Raw genomic sequence first — 23185 nt, 5'->3', positions numbered from 1 at the left:
ACATCCTACTTAATAAGTAATATATTGGAATTAAAACTTCAAAGCAGTTTAAGTAAGTTTCAGTAAAAAATATTTATTGTAAATTAAAGAGTAAAAATAAAGGTTTAATTACTCGGATGGTATTAACTTTAGTAGGAGCGTGTAAATATGGTATCCGTGGTTAAAAAGTGTCAATTACGTTTGCATCCACACCTTTTGAAAGATGCTTCAATTAAGTCCTTTCTTGACAAAAATAATTAATGCCATTAATGACACGATACGTGTCACTCTCTGATTTTTTTTATTTTTTGTTTAAATTAATTATTATTATTTTTTTTGCAAAATTTTTTTGTTGTCACGTGTCAAGTCTCTATTGTAACACATGACAATATCAATGCCACGTGGCATGATAATGTCACGTGTGTCAAATGTCATTATCCTTATCTCAATTTAGTCCTCATATGTCTTTGATTGTTTTAATTTAGTCCTTACTTTTGTGTCTATGATTCAATTTTATCCCATTTTTTTAATAATTGAAATATATTTTTATAATCCATTTTTTTATAAAATTAAAACTAATTAAGTATAAATATTTATACAAAATTAAGTACTGATATTTATATTAAAATTTAGTACTCAAAGAATACATTAACAAAATATGGGTTAATAATATACAATAATGTAATATGTTAAAAAGTCATTTTTAATAAAAAAGAATGTTAAATATGTTTTTGGTACCTTAACTTTCAATAAATTTTGGAATTAGTTCATTTCGAAATTTTGGACCAATTTAGTCATTCATCTTTCAAAATACGTGAATTTAATCATATTAATCAAAGTTTGTTAAGTTTATTTAACATTTCAAGCGCATCTCATAATAGTATCTGACTTAACATTAAAGCAAAAATATGTCAAATAGTATAAACAACTCAAATACAAACCTTTAATGCATACAAAACATCAAATCAACCTAACAAAATTTGATTAAAAAGACTAAATCCACATATTTCGAAAGATGAAGGACTAAACTTGTCCAAAGTTTCGAAATGGACTAATTCCAAAATTGATTGAAAGTTAAGGGACCAAAAACATATTTATCCCTAAAAAAAATTAGTATAAGATTTATACAAATAATAGATTTTGTATGAAATTGGAGAGAGACAATATTGTTTTATCTTAGAAAAACAAAGTGGGTAACTATATTATTATATTAGTATAATGTTTTTTAACCACTAAATCTTAATGTAAATATCAGTAATTAATTTTGTAAAAATATTTATACTTAAATAGTCTTAATCTTATAAAAAAATGGATTAAGAAAATACTTCAATAATTAAAAGGACAAAATTGAACCAAAGATGTGAGGACTAAATTGAAACAATGAAATATATATGTGAAGACTAAATTGAAATCAACGCAATGACATTTGACACACGTGACATTATCTTACCATGTGACACGTTACATGTCACAACAGATACTTGACATATGAAAACAAAAAATGTTTGCAATTTAAAAAAAAAAATTAAAAAATTAAAAAAATTAAAAAAATTAAAAAAATCAAAGAGTGACACATTATTTGCCATTAACGACCATAATTACTTTTGACTGAAATACAATATCTGACACACGTGACATTATTCTATTACGTGACACTAACATTGTCACATGTCACAAGTTTACAACAGAGATTTTACACGTCACAGACAACAAATTTTTTTGTAAAATTTAAAAATAAAAATTAAAAAACCAAAAAATAACACGATTAACTACGTTAATTATTTTCGGTTAATTATTTTTACCGAAAGAAAGAGAACTCTAATTAACATACTTCTCACGGAGACACAATTGATATTTTTTTAAGTGGATACCAACCACAAGTACCAAATAATTAATCAAAATATAAAATGCACTTTTGTGAGAAGTTAAATAGAACAAAGAAGAAATGTAAAAAAAAATAAAAATATGAAAGAATATGATAACATAAATCTGTTTCATAAAACCTCGAATGTTCAAGAAAGAGGTTTATGAAAGGGTGTTCCCGGAGAAGTTTTCTTTCAGCCTGAGCAACTCAGCACATGCAATGGAATTTCCTTCTTCTTCCATCTTCTCCCCCCGCCCCTCAGACGACACCGTTTTTTACGCCATATACCCCGACTCCTCCACCGCCACCGCCACCGCCACCGCCACCGCCACCGCGACGCTCCACTCTCTCCACCTGGAAATCCTCCAAACAATATCCCCCTTCACCCAAGACTACATCTGGCAGCACCAACCCTTCACTCTCTCTGTTTCGACTCCCCCCAATCCCTCATGCCCCTGCTCCTCCTCCTCCAACCTCCCCCACCTCCACGGCCACCTCCGCTACGGTGACAACCTCGACGACGAGTGGTTTGCAGTCTTCCTCCTCTTCCAAATCTCCCTCCGATTCCCCTCCCTTTCCCTCCGCCTCTGGGACTCCGACGGCGACTTCCTCCTCATTGAGGCCGCCTTCCACCTCCCCCGTTGGCTCAACCCCGACACCTCCCATCACCGCCTCTTCCTCCGACATGGAAACCTGCACATCGTCCCCCGCGACCGCCTTCCCCACCCCTCCCTTGTCGACTCCCTCGCCTTCGTCGCCAATTCCGGCCACGAATCCCTCGCCTCCGACGCAGTCCAGCGAGCCGTGAAGAAACGCATTGAGGACTATCCCGAGCGCGCCAGGAGGAACATGCATAGGGTTAGGATTAGGGTTCCGGTGTCCGTGGCGCAGGTTCTGAAGCACGAGCCGCGATTGATTTCGCTCGCGGTAGAGGGGTTCTACGACAGGGATGTAGACACGATGAAATTCGCTGCGGGGATGGAGAGGTTCGTGGAGAGAGGGGCAACAGAGGAGTTAGTCTGCGTTTCGGTGAAAATGTCGAGGGCGATGTACGCGCAGTTGGTGCAGCAGCGGTTTCAGGCTCCGAAGTGTTACCCGACGATGCCGGGTCGGGCTGAGAGGGAGGGGTTTGTGGAGGCGGAGCTGGGGATGAAGATAGCTTGTGGATTGGAGATGATGTATCAGCAGCGGAAGCGCGATGGGGTTGAAGGGCAAGGGAGCACTTGGGAGGCGTTTAAGAAGAGCTTGGAGAACAGTGGCTACTTCCAAGGGCTGCTTCCGGGTTCCTCTGAGTACCAGAGATTGGTGCAGAGTGCTCAAGAGTATTATAGAAACACTTCTCTGCATTCCCAGGCCAGGTTGGTATTGGAACTAAGCTATTGATATTTATCTGAATTAAGTTTTTGTGTTTGTTTTGAATGGGTGAATGGCCGTTTGGTTGTGTGTTTAGTTGGCTTAGCTCCCTGGTTTTTCTTGTCTTTCCTTATTTTGTCATTCATGAGATCATGCATTGGTTATAGGTAGGATCAAAGTAGAACTTGTAAAGGCTTGGACAATCCTTATCTCATGTGATAGCTTCTAGAGTTTTGTTTGACCAAGCCCAAATTCAAGAGGGCATCAGTCTATCTTATTAGGGTCCCTAAATTGTTGTAGAGATCTCACGTTGATGGGAATGTATAAATGCTCTTTGTTGACAATGATTATATGGGGCATTGGGGAATTGGTCTGCTTAGGTTCTGATGTAGTAATGTTGTTTGAGCTAAACCTCCAGGTTTTATGTTGGTTTATTTTGTTTTTATCATTGCTAAAGTGAAAGTTTGTTGCAGTGAGTTGATGAATGCTCCTGTTAGACGTATAGATGAAATTCTTGCTCTGCCTCACTCAGTGGACGATTTTAAGGATCAAGAGGTTCCTCCATCTGATGATGATTCCTGGCTTTATGGTGGAGAGGAAGAATTGAACTCTGTTCTTATGGAAAGACAAAAGGAGATGGAACTATATGACTTAAAACACAAAAAGAAAGGGAAAGCAAAAGAGGATCACGATACTGGTCTGTCATCTGCTTTGAATGCTGACGAGTTTGATCCCGGAGATATAGCAAAGACCATGCAGTCATTTGTCCATAAGTTGTCAAGTTACAAGGGTGCTGAAGCTCCTGAGGACAGGTTAGTTCAGTGACGCCCATACTCATTTAGCATACCTGATATGCAGTCTTAAATCACTTATCGTGTAGGCATCTTTAATGCTTTACTTCAAAAGGATTAGGGCGGTTAAAATAATTTGTTTCTCAAGATGTTGGCTGACATAAATTCTGTATCATAGATCCCCCGGGATACAGGTTTAAGTCTAACACCCTGCCTATTAATTAAAATGGATATTGCCAGAAATTTAATGTGGTCCTGATTCAACAAGCGTGTAAAATAGCTTTTCAAGTCCAAAATAATCTGCTGTGGGCATATTTTCCTAATCATAAAAATCAGAATAAAATCCCTTGCTTTTTGTTTATGTGAAACTGATACCAGCTCAATTTTTAACTATTTTTATAATAATTTCTCAATTTCTAAGTAAAATGTCCTTAATTATTAAGTATTGAATAACATAATAACATTTTCTATTTAGTATATGGTATAAATATTTTTTTCTTGCTACTGGTTAGTTTTTCTGGATGCTGTCATAATTGTACCTTTCAGACTTTGCTGTGTTACTTTATTATGTAATATCTCTATATCTGGGTTTTTTTCTTTTAAAGGAATATGGAAGTGGACCTTGATGTAGACCAATTTATTAAAGACATGGGATCAATAATGAAGTATCCAGACAATGAAGCTGCCAACAGCAATATTGAAGAAGGATCATCCTCTGACCCGGACTTTGGTGAGATCTCTTGTCTAAGTTTACAGTTGAATATCTCCTCTCTTTAGTTGTTATATATTAAACTTTTTTATTTGCATTTATTTTCTGGTAATTGATTATTTTGTAAGAGAGTTCTCTTACACCATTACATTAATACATTTTTTGTGGTATCATGCATGTAATTCATTACAATTCACATCTTGTATGTTTGAACTTTTTGGTTATCTGTTTTGCAAAGTCTCCAAATTTTTCTCTGTTATGAGTGTAGCATGTATAGTTCTAGTAGAATGAAGGTAGGAGTTCCTCTAATTTCTTTTCAAGATTGAAATTTCCTGTCAATGATTTGGATTAAGTGCTAGCAAATTCTTTATTGTGGTTTCTATGATGGTACATGTTAGGATTTTGTATGTTTTTTCTGGACAAATGGTAGTAAACTGTTCATCTCTTCAATACACCATTATCCAACTGAAAAAAGTCTAAGCCTATAATACCTTGGTATTGTACTTGGGAATTGGGATAATCAGATAATGAAAGTGTATTATGTGTAATGCTTTTCCTCTGTCTTTAATAATAAATATAAAGAAATTGTTGATCCGAACTATATCTCCGTACTTCATTGGTATGAAGTTCTGAGAAGTTCAAACAGATGTCTGTATCATTATTATAACCTACGCTCTTAGAGTTATCTTTTGGGCTTTAGCACATCATCGTAGCTGGTTTTTAATGTGTTAGCCACACAATGTTTCAAGATACATTGTATTAATAGTTCCTATTAAATATGCATATGTATTTACTTTAAAATATTAATCCTTGAAAAATCTAGAATTCCATGCAGAGGATTTTGCTTAATCTAGTTTCACTGAAAAGTGCATGATAATAGTAATGTTTAATTAGTTATTGCTTACCAGAACACTGTTTAAGTTTGCCAGTCTGTCTTCAAATTTTGTGCTATCTGATGGGAATTAGATCAATTCCCTTAGGATCAGATAAATATAAAAGAAATGAGGGGAGATGTATAGAATTGAGTGAAAGTGGGTGACAAACAGAGTAGAAAATACTTGTGGAACACACTGATCTTTTAATTCTCTCCTTCATCTATTCTACCAAACAAACCCATTTAGTTTGATCACCCCTATTTCCTCCCCTTCAACAAAGCACAACATTAATTGTTTGATAGGAATACTGGTGCCTGGGTTTTAGCATGTATAATGAATTAATTTCTGGAATTCAACCAAATAGGAGATCACTAGGCCAATCAATTTGTATGTCTTCTACCTTGGTATCATTTGTGGGTTCTTATGTTTTTATTGATCATGCAGATGAGTCTGATAGTGATGTGGGTGAATTGGGGGAGGGTGGTGACGATACTTTCATGCGGTCCTATTCTGATGCTATGAATGAAGAACTGAAGGCAACCACCCTTCAGAAAAGTTTTGTTCGTGCTAATGAACAGATTCCAAAGAATCAGGTATTTGTTTGCATTTGCATGAGGAAAGAATGTGCTAATTGTTAATCCATAGCGATGTGTATGTATCTGTCCAATGTTTTTAAAATCATTGGACCAGTCATTGATCTAATTAAGGCATTGATTCAAGGCAATATTAAGTAGCGGATGTAGCACTGCTATAATGCTATAAAGTGGTATTTTTTGATCCACAACCACGGACCTTTCATGAACGGAGGTCTGCTACGGCGGTAGCATAGGTTGCAAGGCTGTGTTTATATGGTGGAATTTCTGTCTTCCATCATATTGCCCCATTGATATTGCTAAAGGTTCAATGCCTGGTTGAACCAGTATTAATATAATAATAATTGAATAATATTATGATTTTATAACACTATGAAATCTAAAACGCAAATTAAAAGATTTTGACATTCAAAATACATACACAAAAGTATAAATAAAATGTATCATAATACTTGCTTTAAGTTTCAACAGTACACAATAATATTCATTGACTATATAAAGTTCATATCTAGAATAAAAAAGAAAATGTCAAATACTTTAGATTTCTTTTTAAGAAAAAAATTATTAAACATTTTTCATTGATATGCTCTAAGCCATTTTTTCTTTTTGTACTGGTTTTTTCCAGTTTTTTTATTGGTTTCAATGACGATTTTTTTTTGTGGAGCGATTTTATGATTTATTTGAGTCAAACAGCTGATCGGTATACCAGTTTTCTGGTTTGACCTGCCGGTCAGATTTTCAAAACACCAGGGATACCAAACCTCTCATGATGATTTGAAACGAAAGAAGTAAAGTATATATAGCAGTGTCATACAAAGGTCTAATCATGTTTTATTTTGGCATTTGGTTAGGCTAGTCAAGTATGGAAAACAATGCATTTTATTGTAGCTAGGGTCCTTCTTGCTCATGTATGTTTGTGTGCGTGATTAATATAAAATAATGATAAACTTGTGGGTTTAATAGAGATGTGTACTGTCATTATAAAAAATTTTCATCATTAGATCATCTTTTGCATGACTTTTGAAGTACTTATTATTATTATTATTATTATAAAAATCAACAAACATGCCATATATGTATGACTGTTTGTGATAGAATGACTTTGTAAGAAAAGCTTTACCTTGTTAGGGCTTGTATTATTTATTCTGAAATTATTCTGTTAATGATAAAAATGCAATTATAGCATATGCAAAGTTAATAATACTAATTTATAATTTACTAAATGATGAAAAATAATATTCAGATAAAAAATATTATAATCTTGAAAATGGGTGATTACAAACTACAGCATCCTATATCATAAATAACAAAATGCTAAGTTCAAAGTTTTATACTTACATACATAAACACACATAAAATTCACTCTAGCTGTAGAATTCAAAATCCAATTTGTAATCGATTTTATAAATTCATGATAATAATCAAGTATGGCGTAGAGTAAATATTATATTTTTTATATCTCTTGTCATAATATGATAATTATTATTTTTACAGTGTAACTATAAAAATAAATATTTGAAACAAATATTGGCTGTTATTACATAACATGTTTAAAAACAAATATCTAATTTTCGTCAAATAAAAATATTATTTTATTGTTTTATAACAACTGTTAAGTTATTATTATATCTATCATTGCTTTTGTCTTTCATTTGACATTGATTTAATCTTCTAATTTTAATATCAAGTTTCCTAAGTAGTAAAAATGTAATCTTTAAAATATTTATTTCATATATAACAAATCTTTGAATGGTACATTTAATATCCAAAAGTTAAATTATAAATAATTTATTTTCTATAAAACAAATAATGTTTTTTAACCAATACTAATTTAAATAATATCAATCTTGATAATTGCAGATAAATAAACTTCAAATAATATCGCATAAGAACCAGAATTCATACCTGTTCGTAGCACTGCTACAAAATCAAGCTTAGAAACAAGATGGTAGTGGCCAAAATAGAGACTTGCATAATAGTTAAGTTTATATTTTCTTCTGCAATTTTTCATTGTGCAGTTGCAAGACTGATGTTTGTTTGCTCTTGCATTTGAATTCACTTTCAGGGAACATCTAATTCGTCAGGACATAATATGGACGAGGATTTTTCTCCTGTAGATGTGGATGTAAATTTAGTAAAAAGCTTTCTTGATTCCTTTTCTTCCCAACAAGGCCTTCCTGGTCCTGCTTCTAATTTGCTCGGCCTCATGGGGCTGCAGTTACCACAAGATACAACAAAGAAGGGCAATTGAAGATACTGAAATATTTATCTGGATTTAAGTTTTGGGATTCTTCAATCATATTCAGTCTCTGGATGGCATGTTTCCCAACCTGTTTACTATCCTTTATTTTTTCACGTTGGGTAGGCACCTGCTTAGCTGAGGGCATATGGGAATGCTTGCTAGTAATGGTGTAACTTCATCAGGTTTTGGCACTCGACAAGAGCTTGCCTCCAGAGAAGTTCATCTGTAGCTTGTTTATTGGCTGTAAAATAGGTGGCTAGAGAAGTCTACCAAAATGGGAATTGGCTTACTATGTTACATGGCAAATTTATTTTTTATATTTGGTTTTTGTCATCCACTATTGACAGTTGTTGATTCCTTCGTTCCTTCTTTTAGGGTTTTGTGAGAGTATCATCTAATACTGTTCTGGTCATATATGAATTTCTACTTTGCTAGCCATAAAATTATCAGTACCAAATTATAATCTCTCCTACTCGTATGCTCAAAATACGAAGAGAACTGTACACCAAAATACTACATTTTGTCACACTTCTCACCAACTTATGATTTATGAACAGCCAAAAAGTTAAAATTGAATATTCCCTTTTAGTAAAAAGGCATATCTGTCAATAAACTGCAGCCTAATTTAACCGATAAAAGAATTTTCACAAAGATGAAAAAACTAAAGTAGTACATGGAAAAAAAAAACTTTGTACATACGATCCTGCTCCTACCGGTATTTCCGATTCGTTCCAGGGGCCATACAGGAGAAGATTGATTGTTTCTTTGGTTTGGAGCCAAAGATAAAAGACCTCAGAGGAACCTTGGCCCGAGTCTCTGATTGTCTTAGCTGGCCATTTTGTTGTCTTTTTGAAACCGAGAACCCGTGTTCATCATTCAAGTTTACCAGAGCCTTTTCTATGTCAAGTTGGAGAGCTGATACAACATCTAAACCCGCTTGAAGTTCATCAGCAACCTTGTTGTTTTCCTGTTTCATGTTCAAAATTTCACCTTGGAACTTGGCAGCTTGGTAGCTTGTGAACCTGAAGTCATCATCTTCAGCACTGGATTTCAATGCTGCTGTTATCTCCTCTTGGATGTCACACAAAGATGTGAATCGACTATGCAGTTCTTCTTTTAACACAGCACCTTTTTCCATCCAGACTGTTATTTCACCCTGGATCTCTGTTAGGTGTTGGTAAATTGGTTTTGCATCTGATCTTATAGAATACTTTATGCTACTACTACCCTCTGACGTCTTTCCTCTCTCCTGTAGTTTTGATAGCTCGGTCTGCAAATCTTTCACAGTGGTTTGAAACTTCTGTATCTCAGAGTAATAAGCACTGAATTTTAACCAGAACGTTAAATTCTCCTCTAGAATTTCATCCACGTTTGACCGGAATTTGTCTTCAATAGGTGAAGTAGATTCAGGTTCAATTTTCAGAAGTTCCTCGATGCCGTTCTTTTCTGATGGCATCACTACAGTTACCTCTGCACAATATTCATTTCCTTCAAAGCTTCTCTGCAAGAGAACTAGTTTCTGACGCAGAATTTTTATCTGTTCATCTTTCGTGGCATTGGCTGTCTTCAGTTCTTTTAGCTGCACAGACGAATTAAAGTTGCTATCTTGATTTTTCGTCTCTATTTCAGCCAGCCTCTTCTTGACATCTTTATAGTTTCGAAGAGTATTAGTATATTCAGCCAACAGAACTTGTTCTCTATCATGCATTCCATTTGTAAACAATTTCCGCCAATCAGGTTCATCTTGTGCTGTTGCCTGCTCCTTAGAATCAACTTTGAGAGATTTCTCTATCTCACATGGACTTTGTTTAGCATCATTTTCTTGCTGTTTCTCTGAACTCTCTGAACAACTATCTAGCTTGTTGCTTTCTAGTTGCTGTTCGACTTCCTGGTTTTCTGTGGTAGTGCTCACATCAGTTGTTGCCTTTTCATCACCTTTGCCAGGATTTACATTCTTCTCTTGTTCTTTTAAATCTTCTGTAAATTTGTTTTCCACAGGGGTTGTTTCTTCCATTTTTAAGGAACTGGTGACCTCAACCTCATTTACCGACTTAACATCATTTTCCAACGAACCGGTGCCATTAGCAAATGGTGAGCCAGTGACCTCAGGCTTGTTGTCTGATGTTAGATCATCTTCAACAGTACCAGCAACCTTAAGCCCCTTATCTGTTGCATCATCATCCTCTACCAAACCAGCTGTAGATTCGCATTTTAATTCCTCTTGGGTTGATGAATCCTTTTGTTCATCTGATAAATGTGTGGTGTTAGCCTCCTCACCTGGCTGCACGTTTTGGACTTTCTCTGAGAGATGATCAAGATTAGAATGTGCTTCCGTGAGTTGGGTTTGGAGATTGCTATTCTGATCCTCAACTATTTGGTTTAGATCCTCTACTCCATGCATCTTTTTTTCCATCTTCCTCAGTTGGTCATTCAATGTATTTCTGTCGTTGATAAGATTCTCCTTATCCTTTTCCAGAATTCGAATCTGCTCCTGAAGTTCATCAGTTTCTGTTCTCAATCTCTTCACCATAGCGCTCTGGGATGATACTGCAGTTTCCAAACTGATCACTTTGTTCACTAGCTCATCAATCTTCTCTGCCATCTCTGCTACACTGAATGATGAATTGGAGCTAGTTTCGAAGTTCTCTTTAAGGTTCTCCTTTAATAATTGCAACTCCTTCTTCTTCCGACTCAAATCATCGGCATTTTCATCCAATTCTGTTTCTGCTATTATTTTTAAATCACTTTGGATCCCTGGTTCTTTAGAATTGTTCCGTTCATAATGGAATTCGTCCATGAGAGAGCCCACCTTGGCCTTGACATCCTTTACCCTTTCGGATTCAATTTTAGTTTCATCAAGTGATCTTTCCTGTTTCTTTTCTAACTTCGTCAATGCCTCTTGGCATGATTGAAGAGCAGCTCCTGCTATCAAACGCCGAGCTTCATCATCTTCAATGTCAACACCTTCTCCAAGTTCTTCTTGCAGAGAGGAAACTCTCTCTTGCAATTCCTTTATTTGCTCATCAGTGTCCCGGTATCTACTACGGGAATTCTCATAAGAGTTCTTGGCAAATTCTTTCACAGTTTGTAGGGCCAGAATCTCTTTCTGCAGCTTGTCAATCTCTCCACGGGCCTCTTTTCTGCTCAAACCAGATTTAGGAACTTTTGGAGTAGCAGCAGCTGCAGTGGCTGCTGATTTCTTGGATTGCAATTTCTTTGAGGCTGCTGCTGCTGTTGTTATGACCGTTTTCAAATCTTTATGGGGAGGCTTTGGTATATTTTTCAACTTTTCTGGGTTTTTTTTTGGAGGCCTTTGATCATCGTCATCTTCATCCATAAATGGGACCCGATCTGGAAAGACAGAAGCTATGGTGTTGTTGGCGTTTTGCAACTCTGTTGATATGTGATCATATCGTTCGGCTAAAGCCCGGTAAGCCTTGAACGATTCCTCCACAAAGCTCATCAGTTCCGGTCTCCTTTTGTAATACATTTCTGCTCTCTTGGCAAAAGAGTCACCCTCTTCCGCCAAGAGCTTCATAACACTTTGCACTTTTTCCTCCATATCTGCAGTGTTGTTTCTATATTTTAGATACCCAACTAAATTCATTTATAAAAGCAAGCAACTTTTTAATTCAGTCTTCTAATTACTAACATGAAAGCAATTTATACGAAATTACTTCAACAGCTTCAAGGAATGCAAACTACAATTTCTCAAAAAGCATATGATTAATGAAAGAAAATGAAGCTAATCAACATCTGAAAGGCATTTCATCAAGAACAGGGTGGGCGATGGAGTCATTCCATGCCGCAATTTCTCTCTCACACTGGCCAAAGTTAGCATTACGATTTGAGATTTGGAAATAAGAGCACGTTGAGAAGCATTTTCAGAATCCATATAAAGCAATTAAACTGAGCATGAGTAACATCAAATACTTTTCTCAAGCGTCTCTCTACTCATGCAGTTGAATTACCCCATTACGGATAAATGTATTTTAGATGACACTATTTTAATACAAGGCATGCATAATTTAAAGGTTTAATTCCATGGTGAATTGAAATTGACCATCAAAAGCTTGCACACACACACACACAAACACATTTATATAATAATCTAACGTTGAAAGCAAGGCAGAGAAGTATCCGTTTACAACAATGCCATGAATAATGTGTACAAAAATCCAATCAGAAAAAGGAGACAAATTGTGAAGTTGATCATGCTTTTACTACGAAAAAGGAAAATGAAGATAAAGCCATCATCACCTTGAAGGTTTTGCTCCATCCATTTTGATTGCTTTGTTCTGATATGGCTAACCCACCACCATGAATAAGCATTGCTTGCTGCTCTCTGCAACATTTTGGTTGCTTCTTTCTTCTTCTGTGCTCCTACTTGGTGTGTATCAAGATCTTAATAACGTGAGAGTCAAAATCATGCAAACCGTGTTTCTCCTATTTCTCTATCCGTTTCAGATGGAGAAGAGAAGACATGGATTCCATGACAACAACGGAGTAAGGGAAGAAAGTGGAAAAAAAAATTAAGAAAAAAAGAAAAAAAAAAGAAAAAAAGAAAGATAATGAACAAAGAGAAAACGTGGGAACTAAGATGTTGTGCTAATTATGGGATGATGGAGGGGAGCAAAGTTCGCACGAATTTATTGTGCAAACCTTACTTTTGAAAAAGCATTGCAATAAAATGATATAAAGAATCACATAATGCATGCATTCAACGACCCACGTGCCTGTGCCATTCTCCAGCTTTTCTTGCTTTTTACACCTTTCATCTCTTTCTCTGTTAAATTAGCTTCTGCGCTGTTATTAAACTCTTCGAAGGAGAATCCAACGTCAACTTTTCAAGGACAAATTTCTTACCAAGATTTAGATCAAGTGAGTAAAAAGATTGGCTAATTATTTTTAAAAAATATATATATAACAAGGCATTTCCTTGAAATAACCTAATCCTAACAAGTAGAAAGATATGATTAAAATACTACATATATGGCCAAATTAAACTGACAATTCACTTCATTAATACTATATTTGCGTGTATAAAGTCTTGAGAGTTTATTACATTCAAATATATTATTTGTTAAGTCTATTCTTCTGTATAAATATTTATCAATGTTTAATGTTTATTCATATGCCATGATGTGATGATGAGTTATATTAATAAAGGTTAAATATGTTTTTGATCCTTCAACTTGTATTAAAAATTGGAATTAGTCCTTTTTGAAAATCTTGAACCAATTTAGTTCATCAATTTTGTAAATGTGTAAATTTAATCCTTTTAACCAAATTTTGTTAAGTTTAATTGATGTTTCATATACATTTTATTATAGTATTTTAGTTCATTTACATCACTCACTTCAAAGCTAACTGAGAAAACGCATTTGAAATGTGAAATAAATTTTAAAAAATTGGTTTAAAAGACTAAATCCACATATTTCTAATAATAAGAGATTAAATTAGTTTAAGGTTTTCAAGAAGGACTAATTTTAATTTTCAGACAAAAAATATTTAATCCTATTAAATTTTTTCATCTCAATTAAAAGAGAATTTATGTAAATATAACATAAATAAATAAAAAATCAAAGATATTTTTTTTCTTTAACTTTGAATAAAAATTAAAATTTGTCATCTTTTCATTTTAATATTTCATATTTAAAAATTATGGATGTATTTCATTTAAGTAAATTTTATCAATCTTATTCGATGTTACTCATGATATGAATTATGAATTATTGTGAAAAACAATAATGTGTGTCTGTTTTCTAAATTTTATGATACGAAAAAGTTGGTTAGGAAAGCTGTAATGAAGGTGGCGGTGGCCGACTTTTGTCGCAGAAAGATGAGACTTTGTTGAAGAAAGTTTAACAAAGCTTCTGAGAGAGAAATTAGAAATATAAAATTTCGTGTTTCTGTTATTTTTGGAGGCACGTTCTGTTAGCTACTTTGGCCTGCAATGACGCTATAAATATCAAAATGTTTAACAATTTTAGAAAGGTCTTTGACTAATATAAATTATAATAGTGTTTTCTTCCTTTCTTCTAACTGGAAAAAGATTTGGGAACCGAATCAAAATCTTTTCAAGAAACAAATTATATGAAGTTCAGGTCTGAAAAGAAATATGTTATATATTCAAATATTTAACACAATATATTATTGAAATAATTTTTAGATCAAAGTGTACTATTTGAGGAGAAAAAGCATATAAAATGTATAGTTACATAAACATAGCAAAGTAAGTCTTAGTAATGGTATTTTTTGTTTGTAGAAAAAAATAATTACATTTGATAATTTAGTTTCGTAAATTTAAAAGTACATGAAAATTGCACTCACTGAAAAGTTTTTGCTTGAAAAGAAAGTGGGAGATTTTCAAAATTCTAAGAAATCCCCAAATAAAGTTATATTTTGAAAGACAGAAAGTTTGAGGGCAAAAAGATTGATTCGCTTCGTTATCGTCAATAAAATGACATCTCAACAAATCTTATAACATTGTACAGCAAATGATATTCATTTATTAAGAGGTTTAACTCTTTTAGCATATGATATTTTATTTTATTTTTAAAATATTTTTATGTTGAAAAAAAAAATAAATGATTCTGTCGACCCTAGTAATATTTTTTTTATAATTTTATATTTTATTTTAGTTTATTGTTTATATTATATTATATATATATATATATATATATATATATATATATATATATATATATATATATATATATATATAAAATTTTTAGTATCGTACAAATTGCTAGTTGGGTAGTCGATAGCATTGTTAAATTTTGGTTTTAAAAGTTGAGAATTATAAAGTATAAACAATAACATAGAAGTGGTAATTAACCAATGAAACTTTTGTCTCCGGATTGGATGATAACTTTACTTTTTTAAGAGATAAAATAAGAGTCTTATTATTTGGTACAGTTTTTCTTTCGAAAAATATAATTTTTTACTATCAATCAATAAAATATGAAATTATATTTTTGTCTGTTAAATTTTTTATTTAAAACTACTGTATGACCGGGCGTATGCACGGTTTTTTTTTTCTTTTTAAAGAAAAGAAAATAATTGATATTATATTTATTTAAATAAATTTAAAAATATATATTTATCTATTAGAAATATTAATAACAATATTAATAATTATTATTATTTTTTAAAAGATTAAAAATTTATTTAGTAAAAATATTTAATATAATAATATTTTTTATAATTAAAAAAACATTTATAATAATAAACACTATCAATAATAATAAAACTAATAATGATAACAATAATAAAACTAATGATAAAAATAATGAATTTATCTTAAAAATATTAATGTAAATATTAATACTAATTTTAATGTTAACAACAATAATCTATAAGTACATAAAGGTATAAGTACATAAAGGGATACATATGCACCAAAATAAATCAGAAATCTAATTAAAATAAATATGATATCGAAGTAAATAAAAGTAAAATGTGTGTCTAATTATCAACCTATAAAATATGGAATTATATTTTTGTCTGTTAAAATTTTTATTTAAAATTTTAGCTTTTTTTTTTTACGTTTTAGTGTTAATATTAAAATTTTGTATTTTTTTTTTCATTCTAAGTTATGCGTAAAGCACATAAGTCTTAATCTAAAGTTTTTCTAACTTTTTTTTTTCTTTTAAACAACACACAATTATATTTTATATACATTATAGGAAAATTCTAAATTAATGAACATTTTTTGTAACAAAAATATGTTTATAAATTAATTTAAAGACTAGTTTTCTAATTAGAGAACAATTATTTGATAGTTAAAATCTTTGTAACTAATTTTAGAGATAAATCTATATATAAATTCTTTTAGTTACCAATTTAAAAATCAATTATATTGATTAATTCATAATACAAGTTATTTTAGTTACCAATAATTTTTATTCTATAAATTTGTATTTTAATTTATTAGTAACAAATTATCTTTAATCATTAAAATCGATCATTATTTAAAATTTTTTTTGTAGATACTAATTTTTTTTTCTCTTTTACGTTCTTACTTAAATTTTGATATTACATAATAGAGGATAAGTAATTTCAAGTTAGAGAAATCATTAAAAGTTGAATGTGTAAAGACTATTATTATTTTTCAATAAAGTAAATTGTAATAATAAAACGAAATTGACTGATAATTTTATTTACATGTATCATTGAATTTGATAATGGTTTAGAATGATTAGATTAAGCATCATTAGTTATTTTAGTTAAACTATGAGCTTTTTACAAATCCAGCTTGAATATTGAGTTTCTCAAATAATGTTTAAGCAAGAACTTTAACCTTGTACAAAAAGTATTATTTTTAGGCAATCAATATATTGAATTTTTCATATAAGATATTGTATTACTTATTTCCAATATTTTACTATTTGTTTTTCTTATTTAAATATATTTTGTACATGTTTAATTTATTTTATTATTTATACTTAATTAATTAAACTTTATTTTGGCCTTATCTTTTTTCATAAATATGTTCGGAGTAAGATTGATTTTGTAAAACTTATTTAAAATTAAAGGAAAATTACAGATCACCAAATAACGAGAGAGACCAAAGTATAATTCGGTCATAATTATTTAGGTTTAGTACCGTCAACGACTTTATTGGATATACATATTTTGTAGTTGGAAGAAATGTAAAAAAAAAAAAAAAAAAAAAAAAAAAAAAAAAAAAAAAAGATATTTTTAGATAACAAAAATGTACGTATATTTTTTATTCATATTTCGTTAATCTTTAAACTTGAGTTTCTTTTTAGCTGTCGAATTTGTCTTCATTCAATGCCATGTTTGGTTGTTATTTAATAACAACAATGGAAATGAGGAAATCACGAAGAAGTAAGGAGACAAAAACGAAGGAGTCGAACAAATTCTTTGATCATAGCTTATACCGTCAATGTCATGCATAAGATATAGACTGCTTTTTAAATTGGGTTAAATGTTTTAGGTATCTCAACTATATCATAAAATTGGAATCGGTCTCTATTTAAAATATAATTCTATATGGTTTTCTAAATTTAGAAAATAACGTATATAGTAAGTTTCATTCAATGATGTTAAATTTTATGTGACATAATAAACGATGTCTACATGTACATCTACATTAGTGACATGTGTTTCCACCATCAAATGCCTCGCCAATATCAGTGCATTTTATATTTTCAATTATCGCCTTGTTCTTTCTAAAACAAGTTTCAATGTAGAAACCATCGCACCTCACAACTAATGGCAAGGTCGTCACTAGTCCTAGTCGTGGTGCTACCATTCGAAAACACCCTTAGTTCTATCGCAACTACCGTCCTCAAGAGAAATTGAAGAGGAAAAATTAGAGGAAAATTCACCACTGCATATTTTAGAGAAAAAATTATTTTATTTCCAAAAATTAATCATTGACATGTGAATAACACATGTGAAGGTACATGTAAATGTCTTTTGCCATGTCAAACAAAATTGAACGTCGTTGAGTCAGAAAAATTATATCTATTATTTTTTAAAGTTAGGAGAATCAAAATTTTGAGTAGAACCAATTTCAATTTTATAGTTAAACGACCACCAATATATTTAATTATTTTTAATTAACGGTTATTTCCTCTCTTTCATATATCACAACTTAATCACAAAAAACCAATTTATAAATATAGGCAACGATACGTAATCATCCCACTCAAAATAAGACAAACTATGTTGACATTTTTATCTCTCAACTAATCTTGGACTATGTGGTCTAATCCACTAAATTGTTGGACTATGTGGTCTAATCTACTAAATCGACCGGTTAGAGATCAGACACGATGGACTATCTTGCTAACCTATTCTTCTAATTAAAAAATAAATAAAAATCTGGATTTTGTCATTCCAAAACTTATGAAACCTTTTATTCTTATTTTATCAAAAATAATTTTCTTTTGTTTACAATTTTAAGTAAGAAATATATCTACTGTAAAGTACAATTTCAGTCACCTTTCATATTTTAATAAATAATTTGGTCCTGGTATTTTATGTTTTGGCTGTTTTAGTGTAAAAAAGCTCACAATTTTACCCAAAGCTTAAGTTCATATGTTTTATATTTTATTTAACTGAACTATTTCTTGACAATACAAACAATTAGTTATAGAGTTTAATTTGACCAAAATAAAAGAAGTATACACACAAAATTAAAAAGTAAATTAAAAATTACAAGTTTTTTTTTTTTTTTTTGTTTTAAATGTAAAGACTAACATAATAAGGAAATAAAAAGATCAGGGTGGCATATCAGGAATTAAAGGTAGAGCAAAATTGTAATTTTTATTTTGCACACATTTAAAAAAAACAAAAATTGTTTTGTAATTATAAAAAAACAGTTTTTTATCTAGATAGCCCCTACTTTTGCACTCAGAATTTCCTGGGCATCAATGATGCAACAGCCACACATTAAAGGCAATCCACAAAGTTAAGGAGGAATGGGCCATTTATCATTGAATCGAGGAACAAAAACTATGTGGTTCTTCTTTGAATCGTACATTCATGTGGTCCAACACTTGATATGCCAATTTGGATTAATATGGACTATGCAGATTTACAACCAACAGCAAAGGGAAGGAAAACTGCAGAATGAATTTACGAAGAACCAATCAAAAATGAAAAGGAAAAAAGAAAGAAGGAAAGAAGAAAAGAATCTAATTTACCTGCTTGAGTTGCAAAAGTAAAAGCTACAGAGAGAAGTTTTTCTTTTAGTTCTTGTTTCCATAAAGAACTTTATGTTTACCAACCAATCTCAAAATTAACCATACTTTTCATAATTATTTATTTATTTAACACATTATAATTAAAAATATTGTTAAAAGTATGAATGACCAATTGCATTACCCCTTTTTTTCAAATATTTTATCTTGTAATCTTGTATAGTACCACAAGTAAAAAATAAAAACATATCAGTTTATCCAAAGCATAATTCTTGCAATTCTCCCCACTATAACTTCATATCAACATGAAAATCTCCTTTTTTTCTTTATATTATAATAGTGATTGATTGGCCCATATGGAATTTTCTAGATTGAAATTTTCCATTTCAATTTAAGCTTTTACAATAAGAGGAGAGAGAAGATGATTTCTTTGTACAAAAAATACATGGGATGGATGGATTATTTAGCCTCCTCTACTTCTAGAACGTTGTCAGAAGATGCAGTTTTCTAAGCTTTAAAATTCTGAAGAGAAGCTAGCCAGTGTTCCACGTAGTTTTGGCCTGCTGCAAATTCAAACAGTGTTCCAAACACCAATTTAGAATGGTTCCATAATCTCTTCAAAAGGCAGATACACAAATATTATAATACACATGAATATATCAAGTGATACTGTATTATTAATCAGTAATGGAAATGAATGTTTTCACTCCATTGAAAGCACTTCTATATTAATTCCAAGACAACTTTCCTTAGTTTTCATATGTACAAAGAGCTCAATTGAAAGTGGTGAATAGTTATTTTAACACAATAGTATGCAACTCTTACAAATTCAATCAATTTCATCCGTGAGTCCTATAGATACTACAAGATGATATAGGTATAAATGTACATTCAACCATAAAGATCTAAAAGCCAGGACCACTTTCCATGGACAAAAAAGGAACAATTCTGAGATAAAAAGGAAAGTAGCTGTTCTGTTAACATATCTTATTAGCATATCATATATTATACTATACGCTATCTTTTTAATTCTACATATTATCGAAGAAAAAATGCAGGGTAGAACATGAGAGAAAAATGTCAAGTCATTTGGCTGTGGTAAAAAGGCAGTGATCAATTTGACTGTCCCTTGTACAGTGTGAAGTTTATGACCTTAAATCAGATTGTGATGGTGAAGCTACTTCATCAGTTTCATGAACGAGACTTTTTATCTCTCATGAACACAACCAAGTAAAAGTGATTTACCACCGGAACAAAAATTTCAAGCTAACACTTTACATTCAAAATAAGAATTTGATAAAAGAGAAAAAAGCACATGACAGAAGCATAAGGAAACCTCCTGGAATAGGTAAGATACAAACAAAGAAAATTACCTCATAAATCTAGGCTACTTTGCAGATCAGACATTAAACCGTTAGAATATAAAAGAGGAACAAAAACTCGCATAGGATAGAACAAGAAACCCCAACAATATACACACACCAAGAAAAATGCAAAAATATAATAAATAAATAAAAACAAAGGCCGCGCAGATCAATGCATTTGAAGATAATTCTAAGGAAAAGGCAAAACTACCTGGTCTATATCATGTAGTATGTATTAGCCTATTTGGATTTAGCGAGTTTGAAGCCCCAATTACCATTGCACTCATAATTACTAAACAGTGCATAGTATTTGATAATGACTGACACATTTCTTCATTAGCATCAGAATCCTCAACAAGGCCAAACCATATAGAAAACTGTTGATTACAAAATAATATAAAAGCTTAAAAATACATAAACAAGAACAAGGATCGTTTGACTTTAAAGAACCAGCACAAAAAAAGGTTAATCAAGTAAGTAAAAGTTAAACAGTGCTAGGAGTTGAGAAAGAACAAAATAACTCAAATGAAAACAAAATCAAACATTTCAAAAAAGTCCTGAATCTCACCAGGAGAAAATTCATTTGGAAGGTTCTTGATGGCACTCAAAAGCTCCTTGCTTGAACTCTCCACCTCTTTGCTATAGCAAGGAACCAGCACAGCAAAACTATTATCCATATCGTCATCACTCTGAAGAAATTCAGAACCATGTGGCTCCAACCACCCAATGGACCAATCTGAGTCATCAGATTCAGAGTCTGACCAACAACCATCACCATCAGATGACACCAGCACAACATCGTACTCTCTATCAAGTCTCCTCTCTTCCCTGCTCTGCCATTTCTTTTTACCCTTCCTGTGAGAAGGAGCTATTTTTGTTCCCTTAACAGAAGGAAACTTCAGAGTCTCTCTCTCCTTAAAACCCCATTCAGAAGATGACTTCAGCTGAGAGCCGCTGGAAACTGGCTCTTTCTCTTTGCCACCCCACAACCACCACGACAAACGAGTTAAAGAGACAGCCATACTTCCAATTCCAGTGGTAAGTCAAACCTAAAGGGTCACAATGAGTGAAGCTCTTTTGGTGACCAAAGATTTGTGAAAGAATGAGACCAAAAAATTTGAGAAACCGAAGGGCCAGTGGTTCCTGCCTGTTGCAGTGACCACACTATATTAGGATATGATCCATTCATCAACAAAAGAAAATCAATTGGAAAATGGGGAAGGCCACAAGAATAAATTCAACCCAACAAACCTATTAATATCAATAACAATCAATTAAAAACCAAAACTTTGTTATTAAAAAAAAAAAAAAAAACACAAGCACGGATGAAACATAAGTTATAAATTCACCAAGGTTTTCTTAAATATCAAACCCAGTTTAGAAAGTTGAAGAACTTGACCTAGAATTACTGACCCATTTCCAATAATGAACTGTTAGCAAAACTTATTTCAGACGTTTTACACTCCCATAAAAGCATAAAATAATATCTAAAATAACTATCCAAATATCAAAGGAATAATTTTTCTTGTTTCTTATTTATCCAAAAATACCAACACAAATCAAGCACAATGACAGTCATGTTCGGTCTATCCACTGCAAAAATGGAAAAAGAACACGAAACCCAGAGAATATTTTGAGTAAAGACCTTTGCTCTAGGTCAAAATCGAGAATTCCCCTAAACTCAATTCTCCAAAGAATCACCGGAAAATCCCATACTCCTCGCCGGAAAAACAGAACCTTTCAAACTGCTATGCTACTGGAAAGAAAAACAGGGGAGATCGGACCAAGAGTTTCCTCCGGCGAGAGAAAAAACCGATGACACAATGCATAGGCTCAGTGAGACAACTCGAAACCCTAACTCGCAAATTAACCCTCTCTCTCTTTTATCTTACTAACTGTCTTCCCCCTTCTGCTTCTGTTTCTGGGTACGCTGGGAAGCAAACCCAATCGCTCGCTCAAAGCGTCGTCTTCATCTGAATTTATAGAGCTATTTTTTCACCTTTTCTTTTCTCATCAACGGTCAAGATTGCACCAGTTACTCTGATTTACGGCCAGATAGAGGATCTTTCTTCTCTTACTCTGATTCTCACTCATCTTATAATAATTCATTCCTAGCCTATAGAGTAAGGTAGTTAACAATATAGCATGAATATATGTTTTTTAATCAGAAAATATTTGACGTTGATTCAGCGATAGAAGAGATAATAACCGTCCAAACTAGCTGACGTGGATGACCATTACCCAATCATGGTATGCATGTGCAGTCCAACTTGTGGACATGTGTCAATAATGTCAACCAAAATAAGTAATATAAGATTATAATTTATAAGGAATAACTTATGATAAAGTTAAATTTATAAAAAAAAAATATTTTAACATTATTTTAATGCCGATATCTTTTTCGTTTTGTTATACATATATATTTTTCTAAAAGTATGCTTGTATAGTACTAACATACTTTTAGAAATAAATTTTCTGTGGGATATATAGTTGCCTACAAACAAAATCTTATTTCGTTGTTTATATTCTGAAAAATACTTATAGTTTTAATTTTAAAAATCAAATATAAATAAATATATGAAAGGTATACTTTTTTTATTTGAACAAATTTAAGGGTGAATTATTTAAATATAATGTTTCGACTTGATTGGGATGTAGGTGATGAAAGATAAATTTCTAATTCAGTTGAATAAATTCGAGTTGAAATTATTTTTTTTCTAATAAGTTAATCCAATA

At 31.9% G+C, this 23185-nt stretch overlaps 3 protein-coding genes and 1 pseudogene across 5 annotated transcripts; 2 read left to right on the top strand and 2 right to left on the bottom strand.

Annotated features, from left to right (window-relative positions):
- Positions 1-1951: 1951 nt before the first annotated feature.
- Positions 1952-8780, top strand: LOC114174010 (suppressor-like protein). The gene is made up of 5 exons (XM_028058732.2): positions 1952-3201; positions 3670-4008; positions 4593-4717; positions 6016-6164; positions 8230-8780. Exons 1-5 carry the CDS (start codon positions 1988-1990, stop codon positions 8413-8415), a joined length of 2013 nt encoding a protein of 670 aa, XP_027914533.2. The 5' UTR covers positions 1952-1987; the 3' UTR covers positions 8416-8780.
- A 127-nt stretch (positions 8781-8907) lies between these two features.
- LOC114173098 (protein NETWORKED 2D-like) lies at positions 8908-13065 on the bottom strand. Its single transcript, XM_028057319.2, has 2 exons — positions 12667-13065; positions 8908-11970 (listed from the first exon to the last, which is right to left on the bottom strand). Exons 1-2 carry the CDS (start codon positions 12758-12760, stop codon positions 9116-9118), a joined length of 2949 nt encoding a protein of 982 aa, XP_027913120.2. The 5' UTR covers positions 12761-13065; the 3' UTR covers positions 8908-9115.
- Positions 13066-19385: 6320 nt separating this feature from the next.
- On the bottom strand, positions 19386-22382 carry LOC114173822 (uncharacterized). Of its 3 annotated transcripts, XR_003602600.2 has the most exons (4): positions 22095-22382; positions 21018-21596; positions 20661-20826; positions 19386-19648 (listed from the first exon to the last, which is right to left on the bottom strand). XR_003602600.2 is itself a non-coding variant. In XM_028058448.2 (3 exons), exons 2-3 carry the CDS (start codon positions 21469-21471, stop codon positions 19593-19595), a joined length of 510 nt encoding a protein of 169 aa, XP_027914249.1. In that variant the 5' UTR covers positions 21472-21596; positions 22095-22382; the 3' UTR covers positions 19386-19592. The 3 variants fall into 3 exon arrangements, 2 of the variants coding, with proteins under 2 accessions (XP_027914249.1, XP_027914251.1); XM_028058448.2 differs by lacking the exon at positions 20661-20826; XM_028058450.2 differs by lacking the exon at positions 20661-20826 and having other exon boundaries at positions 21018-21498; positions 22095-22373.
- Positions 21513-22344, top strand: LOC114174579 (uncharacterized; annotated as a pseudogene).
- Positions 22383-23185: the final 803 nt, after the last annotated feature.

This window comes from Vigna unguiculata, chromosome 2 (assembly GCF_037176805.1).
Source record: "Vigna unguiculata cultivar grain cowpea cultivar isolate G323 ecotype 2 chromosome 2, ASM3717680v1, whole genome shotgun sequence".
Lineage (NCBI taxonomy): Eukaryota > Viridiplantae > Streptophyta > Magnoliopsida > Fabales > Fabaceae > Vigna > Vigna unguiculata.
The sequence above is the reverse complement of the archived record's forward strand: the minus strand, read 5'-3'. Positions and strand labels throughout refer to the sequence as shown.

Bases quoted from the DNA above. Each gene is read 5' to 3' on its own strand.
- LOC114173098 (XM_028057319.2), bottom strand. From the start codon at position 12,760: ATGTTGCAGAGAGCAGCAAGCAATGCTTATTCATGGTGGTGGGTTAGC. The intron at 11,971-12,666 runs GTGATGATGGCT...ACAACACTGCAG, and splicing joins GATGGAGCAAAACCTTCAAG to ATATGGAGGAAAAAGTGCAA.
- LOC114174010 (XM_028058732.2), top strand. From the start codon at position 1,988: ATGTTCAAGAAAGAGGTTTATGAAAGGGTGTTCCCGGAGAAGTTTTCT. The intron at 4,009-4,592 runs GTTAGTTCAGTG...TTTCTTTTAAAG, and splicing joins GCTGAAGCTCCTGAGGACAG to GAATATGGAAGTGGACCTTG. The intron at 4,718-6,015 runs GTGAGATCTCTT...TTGATCATGCAG, and splicing joins ATCCTCTGACCCGGACTTTG to ATGAGTCTGATAGTGATGTG.
- LOC114173822 (XM_028058448.2), bottom strand. From the start codon at position 21,471: ATGGCTGTCTCTTTAACTCGTTTGTCGTGGTGGTTGTGGGGTGGCAAA. The intron at 19,649-21,017 runs GTGAGATTCAGG...TTGAATTTGCAG, and splicing joins TCCAAATGAATTTTCTCCTG to CAGGCCAAAACTACGTGGAA.